This window comes from Calliphora vicina, chromosome 4, assembly GCF_958450345.1.
Source record: "Calliphora vicina chromosome 4, idCalVici1.1, whole genome shotgun sequence".
Classification (NCBI taxonomy): Eukaryota; Metazoa; Arthropoda; class Insecta; order Diptera; family Calliphoridae; genus Calliphora; species Calliphora vicina.
Window position 1 is genome coordinate 31,266,997 of NC_088783.1, and position 15,208 is coordinate 31,282,204.

At 30.5% G+C, this 15,208-nt stretch overlaps 1 protein-coding gene across 1 annotated transcript; it reads right to left on the reverse strand.

Moving 5' to 3' along the window:
* Positions 1 to 7,153: 7,153 nt before the first annotated feature.
* On the reverse strand, positions 7,154 to 10,265 carry LOC135958326 (uncharacterized). Its single transcript, XM_065509230.1, has 2 exons — positions 8,399 to 10,265; positions 7,154 to 7,275 (listed from the first exon to the last, which is right to left on the reverse strand). Exons 1-2 carry the CDS (start codon positions 10,263 to 10,265, stop codon positions 7,154 to 7,156), a joined length of 1,989 nt encoding a protein of 662 aa, XP_065365302.1.
* Between the last annotated feature and the right edge of the window lie 4,943 nt (positions 10,266 to 15,208).

The window sequence follows — 15,208 nt, forward strand, 5'->3', positions numbered from 1 at the left end:
CTAAATTAGCAAGAATATTACACAATAAGCTAATGAAACACCCCAGTGATTTCTTTGATTACTAAACTAAAAATACATATGTTGTACTTAGCAATAAATCTCATTTGAGAGCTGAAATCCTTAGATATTGTTGAACATGTTATTAACACTAAAAACATTATGATTAATCAAAACAGTGGAAACTCCTGCTTGCAACAGCGAAATGCAACAACATACACTCTGGAATATGAAAATGAAAAGTTGCATACTGCATTAAGCATGTTGAAACAAATGGAAAACCAGAACAAAAACAAAGACAGCAACAACAACAACAGAATTGCACATGTCACCAGATGGATAAAACAATACAATGAAAAGCATGACCCATTTAAAGACAGGCCGAGTTATTTTTTTTATTTTTATTTTTTTAGGGAATTTTATAAAACAAAAGATACATATTAAACAAAACATAAAAATGCAACAACGACAACAATTGCATGTTTCCAAAATAAGCAAAGGCATGTGTTGACAATGTGTAAATATGTTGCAAGTTGTATTGTGTTGGTTAGTGCAAGTAAGTATGTGTGTGTGTTTGTGTGCTGTTTTTAATTCTGTTTCAACTGGTAAAATAGCGAGAGTTAACTCCCTTTAGAGAGCAGCTGGTTGCTTAATGGTTACGAAAGAAATTTCCCTATAACATATGAGTAAATGTATGTAAATAAAAGTTCACATGTATCATCAGTAGACAACAAGGAAAAGTGACAATACCAAATTAACTTTTAGCTTTAAAAATAATGATGCGTCCCCATTATTTACATACAGTTGAAAGAAAAAGCAAAAAAGTACAACAAAAAAAAAAATAACGGAAAATAAAATAAAACACAGCCCTCAAGCTTTATAATGAAAATGCAACATGCTCTCATATACACGCTCACACACATAAATACTTGTATTATATAGTTATATACATTAGGGCAGCCCCAAACATATGTTGAGGATGTTCTCAACTCAAATAGAAGTTTAATTTATGTTTTAAATCACTTAATTCCTCCATACAAACTGCGCCAACCTAATATACATGCATGTATAATATGAAAATTAAAATCACCGTGCCTGGCAAAAACAAATTACACAGCGAAAAAAGTGTAAGCAGAAAATTCATTTACACACTCACACTTACAAAATCATCATTAATTAACGCACAAAAACCCATAGTACACGTTAAAAAAATGTAGGCAATCAGAACTAGGTGAATTGCCAGCATATGTAGAAGCATATACACATCCATACATATTTAAATACAAGTATGCGAGAGTTTGTGTGTGTGCATATTTAAATGCGTGTGAATTGATAAATATTGAAAGTTTTAAATACGCAAACATTCAACCATACAACAACGCATATAGACAGACAGACACACATTGATCGATACAACATTGATACGCTGAAAAGCTTTTATGCCAACATCATTAATGCAATGTACAATTTTAACAATTGTACGAGAAAATTGTCAAGTTAGCACAACGATGTGAAAAATAATAGTAATTATATGCCAATATTTTTAGGTGCAATCAATTTAAATTTTGTAGAAAAATTTATTTATTTTAAATTAATTTTGGAGTGCCAAGGCTTAGATTTTTGGCTTAAGCGATAAATTGAAAATTCAAACTAAATTTGCAAACAATTTTCGCTACTATTCTACTTATTTTTTATACCCTACACCACCATAGTGGGGAGGGTATTATGCGTTTGTGCAGATGTTTGTAACGTCCAAAAATATTAGTCTAGCACCCACCTTAAAGTATACCGATCGACTTAGAATCACTTTCTGAGTCGATTAAACGATGTCCGTCCGTCCGTCCGTCCGTCTGGTTGGCTGGCTGGCTGTCCATGTAAACCTTGTGCGCAAAGTACAGGTCGCAATTTTGAATATATTTCGATAAAATTTGGTACATATAATTTTTTCGGCCCAAGGACGAACACTATTGAAACTGGCTGAAATCGGTCCATTATTTCATATAGCCCCCATACAAATGTCCTCCCGAAATTGGACTTTATCGGTCATAAATGTTTATTTATATATGTATCTACACAAATTTCGCTCCAAATAACTTTTATACATACGAAATTCATGTCACCAAATTTTATTACGATCGGTCCATAATTAGTCATAGCTCCCATATAAGACCCGCTTCCGAAAATCACTTTAACGTGCATAAATCGCTTAAAAATGTTGGTATACACACAAAATTCAACATAGTTAACTTTAATATAGACATAAATCACACGACCTAATTTTATGGTGATCGGTCCATAATTGGTCATAGCTCCCATATAAGGCCCACTTCCAAAAATCACTCAAAAATATAAATTATTGATATTTTAAAAGAAAAATATTTTTACTCATTTACTTGGTGTAGGGTATTATATGGTCGGGCTTGACCGACCATACTTTCTTACTTGTTTTAAATTAAATTTCAAAAAACGTAAAAAATTTGTTTTTTTTTCTTTAGCATTGGGACAGCTTTAAAATTAGCATATTTTACTTATTTAAGATTTTAACACTGGATTTTTATTATTAGAATCGAAAAAAAAATTTTGAAATTTCGATTAAAAAATTTAATATTTTTTTTCAAATTAAATTTCAAAAACGTAAAAAAATTTTTTTTTGTATTAAAAATTGGGACAGCCTAAAATTAGCGGATTTCAAAGAAAGTTAATTTTTGTAATACATTCCAATACATTCTGTTACTTAATTTCAGATTTTACTTATTTAAGATTTTAACACTGCATTTTTATTATTAGAGTCAAAAAAAAATGTTAAAATTTTTTGAAATTCGGATATGTGATATGTCCATGCGGAAAGCAGTCGGATTTACCATCTCCGATTTTAATGAAATTTACCACATACATAATATATGTAATATGTTCCTCATATCAGTGACTTTTTCAATGGAAACTCACTCTGATGTAAAAATACCTTTAAATGTTTTTAATAAAATTGATTACTTCCAAAAGGTTAAAGGTAATTTTTTAGAGTATATATTTTAATTCAAAAAAATATCAAAGCCCGCGATGTTAAAAATTAATAAAGAACAAGGTATGGGGACATCTAAGCTCTCTACTATATATGTGCATAAAAAATTCCGATGGAGGCTCGATTAGTTCAGGAGTTATAAGGAAAAACGTATGAAAGCATATGAAATATTCACAAAATCGATGTTAGCAAATACAAATAATATTTTTAATAGAATTTTTATACATTATACCCTGTTATAGAGGATTTTGTCTACTTTTCAAAAATGTATATAACTTTTGACAATTACAAAATTCATGGAATACTTTTTTAAAAAATATGACAAAAAATGCTTTTTATTGAATTTTGCATAGATACAAATTTTTCAAACTGAAATAAAATTTTTATTTATGAATATTTTTTAATGAAATTTCAGTTATATAGATTTTTCTATTCAAAATGGAGAAATAAAAACAAATTTTGAAATTTATTATCAAGTATCCCGCAATTCTTGAAAAATCCCAAAAATGGGAGTTTTTCGTTTTTTGGCTATAATATCCATACCAGGGGCGGGGTTATCGGAACCCTTTACAAAATAATTAAGAACTTATTGGGCCATCTAAAATAGGTTACTTTATTTTGATATCGAGTATGCGATTTGAGAATTTTTGCCATAAATTTGAATTTTACATAAAAAATAGGCATTTTTGGAATGGACCTGATCCCGTCGGTATCAAAAATTATAAATGTTATTTTCATTTAAAATATTTCTTTTCAAAAAGTATAAACTCATTATACATCCTCTTAGAAATTTTTTAGATAACTTGAAAAGAATAAAAGTACTTTTTTTTGCGAAAAATCGCCTTTTTTAATTTTTTTTATATTCAAATGCATGTAACTTTGGAGTCAGTCATGATTTTTAAACACTTCTTTCTTTATTGGATATATAGATCTATTGTTAATCCTATAAAAGAAAAATGGTCACCAAAAAACTGGTGTAGGGTGGGTAAAAATGTTGAAAATTAAATTTTCAAATGCGAATATCTCCTAAGCTATACGAGATAATTGATAGCTACGACAAGGTTTTATGTAGTGCTCGACGAGGAGATTCTGTATGTGTAATTTTTTTTAAATCGGAACACAAACGAAGAGTTAGGATCATTTTAAAAATTGAACATACCCGAGGTGTCCTACTTTGGGAACCCCTGGTCCCGCTCCTGGTGGGGTCATGAGGTCCAAGTTCAAAACTTAAACTCGACTACACTTCCTCTTTGCGCATGTGAAATTTCATTCAAGTCGGCATAAGGGTTTAGAAGTTACAGATTTATTTCCCTCTTTTTTTATTCTCATACCACTGTGCGACCTAGCGTGGGTTATAGGTCTTGCTGAGTACATTACAAGTTGTGTCAAAAAATTTCAGAAACACCCTCAAATTCAGAAGTTATTCTGAAAAAACCGTTTTCAGTGATGTTCGTCAACTTATCGATCTGTCACTCAGTCGTTGTTTATCCGACTAAAATTTTTTTAAGAAAATTGATGTCGTTTTAAAATGACGTGTATTTTCTGATACATTTGTAAGTTATAATTATTGTTTTTGTTAAGAATATCTAAAAGAAAAACTAAATTTATTAACTTTTTTGATTTTAGTCGCTTTTCATTGCTTATTGTGATATGGAAGCTTATACAAATTTATATCAAGGTATAAAGGAAATTTAGTTCTTAACAAAAGTGGGATTAATTATTCAAATCGGATGAAAATTGTAAAAGTTATCCAACTTATCATTAAATCCTTTTTTAGTATTTTCTCCCCCAGCCCATACGAATAAAAAAAAAACAAAAAACTATACAAAAAAAATGTTTGTAAAATTTTTAATTTACAAAGTAAATTTTGTCGATCTTTTTAATAACTTTTGCAAGTATAAACCGCTTTTAACAACTAATGTCTCGTTTTTGTCTACATAAAATTGTCTTTAAAATTCTTTTCAAGAAGAGATAGGGTTTCACAGAAAAAAATTTAAATAACTATTGTTGAATTTGAAAAATTACGAAAAAAAAATAAAAAAGAATGCGAAACTTTTTATAAAAACTTACACAATTTCTTTGCATACATTTTATGAAAGCCTAATTCTTTACCTATCCATAGTTGTTTAAAATTTTTAAATCGGTCTAAAAATGTGTGATTTAGAGGAACACAGTCCTACGAGCTACCCTAAAACAGTTTTTTCAAAATAACTTAAAATTTTGAGGGTGTTTCAAAATCTTTGAAAACGGTTTCAGTATGTCCTCACCTAGGCCTACAACCTCCATTAGGTCGCTTTTCAAGTTCTGACAAAAAGTGTTATTTTGTAGCAGAGTGTTATTGAAATTTTAAAAGAAAAAGTTTTAGTTCATTTACTTAGCACATTCAGGTTTTTATATGGAAGGGCTTGACCGATTTTGCTCCAATTCTCATTGTCAATAACAATAACATGTTGTTTTGAGCTTTCACAATTCTTGATAGACTAACACAGTTTATATTTCAGCTTGTTAAAAGCAACTACAATACTACTTCAGTATTTGTGACCTTCATAGAATTCATTGCCAACAAAAAATTTAATTTCTCAATAACGATTTAAAATTCAAAAATAATGAAATTCACATCAATTGTCAGTTGAATACGACGGGGAAAACTAAAACTACACTAGTGCTTTTGGAAAATACATTACAACGTATAAATTCGGTTATTATTGGATTTTATTTCGATTTTAGTGACTTTACCCTTTGGGAAAGAGAGCGTGTGTCATTTTCTGATAAAATGTTGCTTCTGCGGCTTTCACCCTGTACGCATACTATGCTACATGGTTGTGCATTGCATAGCGTTTTTTGAGATATATGCCGTTAAATTATATACCTCAAGATTCGAACTTTAGACTTTTAAAATAAGTGTGATTTATTCATGACATTTAGAAAAACATTTTGTTGTCTTTCAAATAAAATAAAACTTAATTGTGTACATCAATTGTACACTAGAGCTTACCACCTTACAAGCATAAAAAGTGCGTCATACACCCTCTAGTATAAAGTATTTTTTCAAGGCGGTTACAAACATTTTTTTATTTACTTTTGGCGAACGTAGGGGTCGCCTTTTTATATTTTTCGTTATATCTTTGGCATTTACAGAGTCATCTTAAAGTATGATATATCAATGTCTCGAGATGACCAATGTTTTTCTCTAAGGGCCATGACGCGTTCTAGTACTTATCCACCAGATTTCTGTTCCTACCACCCAAATGTAGCGCCGTAATGTCAAAAAATTAAAGCTTGCAAGAAATCATTAAACTTTTGCTAGCATTGGTCTTCTCAAGACAAAAAAATTGATACATCGTACTTTAAGACTGTAAATGCCAAAGATGTAACGAAAAAATAAAAAGACGACTCCTACGTTCGGACCAAAAAGGGTCTCGAGCTAAAAATAGATGACTAATCCGAAAAGTGCGGTTTTTGTTCGATTTGGGTTGGATTCTCCGAACTCTAGCTTATTTTAAAGTTAAACAATTTCCGAACTGTAAGTTGGATTTGTTGTATCTATTTGGCGAGACCAAAGTAGATTACTAATAATTTGTTACACGAAATGTAAGAAATGTAGGGCACAATAGCGACGGTGTATATCAGCAAATATTGATGAGCAAAATTCAAGAAATTGAATATACTTACTTGATTTGGTGGAGAAGGGAGCCTTTTTCCAGAAATGAAAGAGAGTTTGTAGTTTTAATTTTAAAAGAGATTTAAAATTTATTTGTGTTTGTATTAATTGTTGTTTAATTTTAAAAGAACTTTAAAATTTGTTTTATTTTAATGTTTCTCTTTAGTTTATTGATGATAAACGTTTTGTTTTATAATGCAGTTGTTCACTTATGTTTTTGTATTTGTTTGTGCGTTGCACTTTTAAATGTTTGTATTGTTGTTAGTGTTTTTATCACTTATGTATTTTAAATGTTTCTTTATTTTTAACAATTGTAAATTGTTTTGATGGTTTTGTTGTGATTTTTTAATTATTGGTTTTGTTCACTGTTGTAGTTGATGTTGTTTTTATGGTTTGTCGATGACAAGTGTCTTCTTTTCTTCTTTTGCGTTGGCGCTTTGGAACGGGGCGTTCTTACACAGCATGAATTGTCAGTTTTAGTCGAAGTCGATCAGGTCGTTCATAATGCGAGCGATGGCGACTGATCGATCTTCGACATGGCGGCCCCCTTGCACTGGTGCAATGCTGAAACCGCCCAACGAATAGCTGTCTGCCAGGGCTGCAGTAGAATTGGGAATGAACATCCAGCTCTGGGTAGGCTAAACTGTAGATGAGAAATCGTGGGAAGCGTCCATCAGTATCTGAAAAGAAATAAGAAAAGAAAAAGAAACAGCAGTATCGTTTGGACAACAAACTGGAAATTTGACAGAAATGCACAAGAACTTGTATTATATTAGGATATTTTCGAAATTTTAAACTTGTAAAATTCTGCCTTACGATTTTCAATAGTAGATGTGGTCTACGTAGGTCAAGTTGAAAACTTGAATAATATTGTTGCATCAGCGCAACTGTATTTATTAAAATGTGTAAATTTAACAACATTAAAATCTTTCCATGGAAATCGTATATAACTGCACAATACGATTGATGCGATGGAATTTGACATATAACTTGAAAAGTTCGAATGAAGATGGTCGTGCGCCATTTTTTGAGGCCAAACAACATTTCGATTTCATGAGTGAAAATCACGGTTGGTTGTAAACGTATAAGATATATGTGATATACAAGAGCTTGTATTGGTTTGAATAAATCCGTACAGTTTTGTGAAACATTAAAATTGAACTTGACGTTAAATTTAAACTCATGGATATTATTCTGAATCTTTTTTGACAAAGGGAATGCCAATTGATTCATTTGTTGCAGCGGCGCAACATTGACAAAGAACTTCGGATACGGGATTCCGATTTCATTTGTTTTATATATATAAGATTGTAATCGTTCTTTCAGATGACTGGATATAGTATTGAGATATGTGTCTGTAACAGGAATGTTATTAGGTTTAATGGGCGTATGCCAACCTGCGGGGGGGAAAATATTGGGGAATATTGATAAAATGTGATGGTTCAATAAATAATGATAGCAATCAATATTGTTGTCAAGAGCCGAAAAAGAAATTTTCGTAATATCTGAATATTTTTTTTTCAAATAAATGTTTTTAATAACAAATGAATTGGCGTGTGTAGTATCTTTTCTTAATGGAATTAATTTATTGTAACAACTTGGTTCGGATGAACCATCTGAGGTCACTAGAGAAGTGCCGAGTGATTTTAGTGGGCCAAATATATACCAACCGTATATAGAATTCTGAGCGATCAGACTTCCTAATATATTCTTTTTCATACCATCTAGAACTATATACGGGATTACATCGCTACCTAAGAGCATGTCAATTTGAGCAGGAGCTAAGAAATTAGGATCTGCTAAATCTAATTTACTGACATCGGAAATATCAGGAATGGGTAATGATAGTGAAGGCATCAGATTCGTGATATGTGGGACAATGACAACTTTAGAGCTAAGCTGCATTTTATTCCTTTCAGAATATAATGTGATGTTACAAACTTCATTACAATTTGCAACTACTGAGTCACCCAGCCCACATATTTTCACATTAGAACCGTTACTTATCAATCCTAGCCTTTTGGATACTTCTTCAGTCAAAAGTGACGTTTTTGAACCTGAGTCAATTAGGGCACGAACAGTGTGCGTTTTTCCAGAATGCATAATTTGGACTAGAGCTGTCGGTAACAAAGTATCATCCTCATTTACAGACAAGAGAGTCTGTGTATTGGTCGTTGACTGGACAAGAGATGTCGGCAATAATGTATTTTGCTGATTTACGGGCAAGAAATTCTGTGTAGTAGCTGCTCGATGAGCAGCCTTAGAAAAGTGTGGTATTTCCACTTGATCAGAACGATCAACAATTTGGTTATTAGCTATTAATTCATCATGACAAGAGCTTGTCGCAGAATCTGAATTATAACTTCTTTGCATGTGAAGCATGCTATGGTGTTTATTACCACATTGATTGCATCTATATCGGCTAATGCAATCAGAAACTCTATGTGATAGAGATAAGCAGTTTTTACAAATGTCGTTTTGTAAAACAAAACAATTTCGTTGCTTTAGAGAAAAGCCTATAAATTTCGAACAAATCCGTAAATTGTGATTTCTTTCACATAAAATGCATTTAGAGTGCTGTGTATTGAGACTTTGAGAGTCTTGGGAGTTATCAGATTGAGTCTGTTTAATCTTATCTTTCGTAATTCCTACAATCCGTTCCACTACTCGATGTCTTTTAATAAGAAACTGTTCCATTTGAGACCAGGAAGGTAAAATCGAATTTGAAACAAGAGATTGTTCCCATAGAGCTAATGTTTCAGTTGGAATTTTTGTGGAGCACAAATATACGAGGATGGGATCCCAATCTTTTACATTTATTCCCTGAGAAGATAGCAGAGCGAGACAATCACTAATAGTTGTCTGTATATTGTTAATTGCTTCTGCTGATTCGTAATCCGCGCGAGGGATGTTGAATAGAGCTTTTAACTGAATATCTACTAAAATCCTCTTATTTTCGTAGCGAGCTCGTAAAGCCTCCCATGCTAACGAAAATCCATCGTTCGTTAATGGATATTTATTTACAATAGTACTCGCTTCCCCTTTTGCCTTTTTTCTTAGGTACAATAATTTTTGTACATCTGGCATTCTAATTTTGCTGATGTAAACAGCTGTAAACATGTCCCTGAATGAGGGCCATTCTTCATAAGTGCCATGAAAATCTGGGGCATCACACGGAGGAACACTAACTCCAAAATCTGAATTTCCGTAGGACATATTAAAGTAGGCTGATGGATCTCCTACAGAGGAATGTATCGGACCATTACCTCTTTGAGCATTTTCGGACGATGCTTTTGAAACTTTAATGAAATCCATCATTTCAGCTTTTGTTTGCTGATAATGTTCTCTACAATTCTCGAATTTACATTTTGCTTCTTTTTTGAAGTGTATATCAACGACTTCATCGAGAGCTAAATAAATACCTTCATAGGAACGGCGAAGAGATTGCCAATCTTCTTCAAGGGCTTGAAGTTTTGTCTCGAGTAGAGACTCAGTCAACTCATTAGTACTAAGACTTGAAAATTTCAGGCATACATCAATTAAATTTTGAGATTCATGGACGAATCTAGTACAAATTGGTGAGCTCATTGTATGTATTTTATAAATGAATTAGTCAATAAATATGTAAATAAATAAAAACTACTTATATAAAATTACTTTTGTACAAATCGAAAGTTGTACTAAATTGATCAACTTATTAAGTGTAGGGTACACACAAGTAAATATAACTACAATTACACTGCTGAGATTTTTTTTTTCAATTCTCTTTTATGCTTTATTCCCGCTATAGCTATGTACAAGCTAGTGTATTATTTATAATAATTTTTGCAATAATAAAGCAGTAAAAGAAAACCACCACCAAATTTATTATTGTAATATGTATGAATAACAATATTTTAAACAACTAAGAAATATGAGATCAATATTAGCTGATATTTACACTGTGTATTTTTGTTGTAAACAAAATTTATGAAACTTTAAAGAAATTAAAATAAATTGAAATACCGATTCTTTGACGGTTACAAAAGGACCATAAACAATTTCCGAACTGTAAGTTGGATTTGTTGTATCTATTTGGCGAGACCAAAGTAGATTACTAATAATTTGTTACACGAAATGTAAGAAATGTAGGGCACAATAGCGACGGTGTATATCAGCAAATATTGATGAGCAAAATTCAAGAAATTGAATATACTTACTTGATTTGGTGGAGAAGGGAGCCTTTTTCCAGAAATGAAAGAGAGTTTGTAGTTTTAATTTTAAAAGAGATTTAAAATTTATTTGTGTTTGTATTAATTGTTGTTTAATTTTAAAAGAACTTTAAAATTTGTTTTATTTTAATGTTTCTCTTTAGTTTATTGATGATAAACGTTTTGTTTTATAATGCAGTTGTTCACTTATGTTTTTGTATTTGTTTGTGCGTTGCACTTTTAAATGTTTGTATTGTTGTTAGTGTTTTTATCACTTATGTATTTTAAATGTTTCTTTATTTTTAACAATTGTAAATTGTTTTGATGGTTTTGTTGTGATTTTTTAATTATTGGTTTTGTTCACTGTTGTAGTTGATGTTGTTTTTATGGTTTGTCGATGACAAGTGTCTTCTTTTCTTCTTTTGCGTTGGCGCTTTGGAACGGGGCGTTCTTACACAGCATGAATTGTCAGTTTTAGTCGAAGTCGATCAGGTCGTTCATAATGCGAGCGATGGCGACTGGTCGATCTTCGACAAAAGTGTATGTATTAGCTTTTATTTTCATTTGCTACTATAATTTAAACCATAACTATAGATAAATACTGAAAGCGTAGAAAAATGAAATTGCATACCAATACATGGGAATGTTATATACCCAATATACAGCGTAAATATTCCTACATACATAGTATACCCGGCATTTTTAAAAGTAACAACAGCCAACTAGATACAATGCTACTTATGCAACAAACTTATGTTTACCTTTGTGTCCACTTGTATTTTATAAAGTAAATTATGAAGTTTTTGTAAAATATGACTAACACTGCCCAATGCAACTTTATTACAGTGCAGTCGCATAACATTTTTGTGTTGCATAATTTGCCCGTTGTTTGTAGTTATGGAGTTTGTGAGATACAAAATATGCATTTGTACTAAACATATATGTATGTGTGCATATTTTTAAATTATACAACAACAAGACTACCAAAACAACAACAAACAAAAAACATGTTTAACACTTAAACATACTCTCTCTGGCTTGTATCATCATGAAGAATTAAATGAATATACGAAAATTTGTTTAATAGTATAATATGAAAAAAGGAAAAAATCAAAAAAAAAATTTAAAACAAAAATAGGTATGAAATTGTATGTATGTATGAGTATTAATGAAATAGTATGTACTTTCGGCTGAGTGTTATAGTATGTGTTAAAATATAATGAAAAAATTCATTTGGTTTTAAAGTACAAACATAAATACACAGACACCCGTTAATAATTACGTATGTATAGTGCACATATACCTACATATCAATATGTTTATACACTAGGGTGGCCCTTACTTTGCACTTTTTGTATTTTCAATGCTCCTAAGGATCAAACACACAAATGGAGAAAAAGCTGTTAATGTTTAAAGGTTGCACAGTTTCCAGTTTTGGTGAAAATAGCATAATTAAATTTTTTTTTGTTGAATTTTTCGAATTTATGGCTTATCGAGTTACTGCAGCAAACAATTCGAATCTAAATATAAGAAGACTATAAATTTGCTATAATGATTTCCAGAATTAGTTACACATAATGCAACTACGAAAAATTATTAGTGCTCTGATGAATTGAAATACCTTATAATTCAAGAAGTTTAGGCTAAATCTTACTAATGATTCATTTCAAACTTACTGATAAATTATCAAACATTAAAATGTATTTAATAGATTATTATCATCTTTGCACAAATTTGATTTGATCATTGTGTATTGTTCTTTAAATTGTATCTTATTCGTTATTTATAAAATTTAGCATTTAGATTTGTTAAATTTGTTTAATTATTCCTGACTACTTAACCTTTAGTGTACTTTTTTCGGTATTTTGTGATTTTTGCATATACAATTGTATTGTTGGAACCTCTAAAATAATTCCGTTCAATGTTGGTTAACCAGCTAAACCGATTTTATCGTTTACAATTTGACCCGAACCCGAATATATCCATATGTATGAAAATAATATTAAAATAGAGATAAATTTGAAATCGGACAGTTTTTGTAATACTTTTTGTTGTTTTTCATGTTGTTACGGGTTTTCCTTTTAAAAACGGTGGTTTATATCTTTTAAATAAACAGGATAATTTCGATTTCAAATAAAAGCAGTTAATTAGTGTAACCTTTATGTCAACAGCAGAACTGCTTTACGCACGGCAACAGCAACATACCTAGGTATGTACATACGTTTTGTTAGAATAAAAAATATCTACCTCGTTTGTTGGAATTTCTGTATTACTTTCGTTATTCTGTTAAAAATAAACAAGAGGTTCAAAAATTTTATGATATCCAGTGTTCAAAAATCCCTAAAATGGGATTTTTCAGTTTTTTGGTTTTAATACCCATACAAGGAGTGGAGGTTATCGAAACCCTTTACAAAATAATTACGAATATATTTGGCCATCTAAAATGGGTTTCTCAATTTTGATATCGACTATAAGATTGGAGAATTTTTTACCTAAATTTGAATTTTACATAAAAAATAGGCGTTATTTGGATGGACCTCAATTTTTAAATTTCTTTTCATTTTAAATATTTATTGTAAAGTTATCTTTTTAAAAAGTTAAATTACTAATACAACATCTTAGAAATTTGTTAGATAACTTAAAATAAACAAAGCACTTTTTTCCCCAAAAACTAGCGAAATACCGCCTAAATGGGATTAATCTTCCATGTTGCCATTGACATAAAGGTTAAAATTGTAACAACTCTTTATTTATTCAAATGTGCAACAACAGTTTAAACAGTCTAAATGTGTTTTTAATACACACACACTTAAATTGCACTTTATAATGTACAAGAATGCTAATGATGTTAACTCTACAGTCACTTTTGTAGCATCAAAAATCGAAAAAGTTCAAAATATGGCCCACCCTATTATACAAATGTACATCTTTGTGTACATGTCTGTTTGAGTATTTTGTTATAACAATGATTAAAACCAGAGACGGCTTGAGATTATAAGCAATTGAAGCAAAAATGCATTATAAGGATTATAAATATATATAATAAGTTTTGACGAAATTTACTGAATATTTTTCTTCAATTACTAGGTAAGAAATAACTGAAATTATAAGAGAATTTATTATTTTAAAGTACAACAGAAGCCATTACTTAGGAATAGCAAAGAGAGTATTTCCAAATAAAAGGAAACTGGTTTCAATTTAACATTTCCCGCTACTTTTGTATTCCCATTTGCACCTGATTCATAGTAGATGATATGAACACATCTGATTTAAATCTGAAATTCCAAAAAAAGTATAATACACCTATCCCTCGATTTACACGATAAATGCGTTCTTGAAAAAATCGTGTAAATCGAAATGAAAAATTTGTGTATTAGAAATTGTGAAATCGAAAAAAGACCCAAATACGAATAAATTTAAAATTTTGTTTAGAAAATTCATTTATTTTAAAGTAAGTATACATTGTAGTTAAAGCATTTAATAAAACAATATAAAGGGAACTCATAAAAAACATGTCAGTTCATTAAAAAAAATAACTTCCAATCAATTCTTTAAAGCCGTGTGTCCACTAGCAAGTCACTTGCGGAAGAACTTCTGCAAGTACTTGCTAAAGTGTTTCCACTCAAACCGAAACTTGCGGAAGTCTGCTTCCAGAAGTAGTTTGCAGAAGTTATTTCGAAGAACTTGCTGCAAGAAATTGCAGATTTGTTTCCACACAATGTGAGTACAGCTTGCAGTAGAGGTTGATATAAACATGAATCTGAAGGTATATAAATATTAAAATAATTTATATAAAAAATATTTTACAAAAATAACTCGTATCTCAAGGCAGTATTATTATAAATAACACTAGTTTACAAATCAAACATTTTTGTTTGCTCATGGAATGAGACTTATATTTTTGAGAAGAGCTAGGGACGCTAGTTAATTGACCATTTTTTGTTTCCCACCTATACGTCAAAATATTGAGATATATGGGTTTTTATTTTTCATCTGCCCTGAGTACTACTAATGCTTACTGTAGTGTACGGAATTGTAGTAATTAAGTATTTATATCGTTTTTGGGTACTCAACACTCTTTGCGAAGCTACTAAATACTTTCAGAGCTGTATTCTTTTGACAAATTCCAAAAAAAAAATTAACGGGAAAAAAATAAATACTGTTTAAAAGTACATCTTTCCTGTAGATAAACGTTAATAAATCGCTATAAAATACAAATCTCTAAAGTAAAAACTATTTTAAAATGTCTTCTAGGAAGTGTAAAATAAACCCAGACCATTTTTGTTTTATTTGCGGAAAATTTATTCAGTCAAATCGAGGTTTTTCTATAACACAAACACT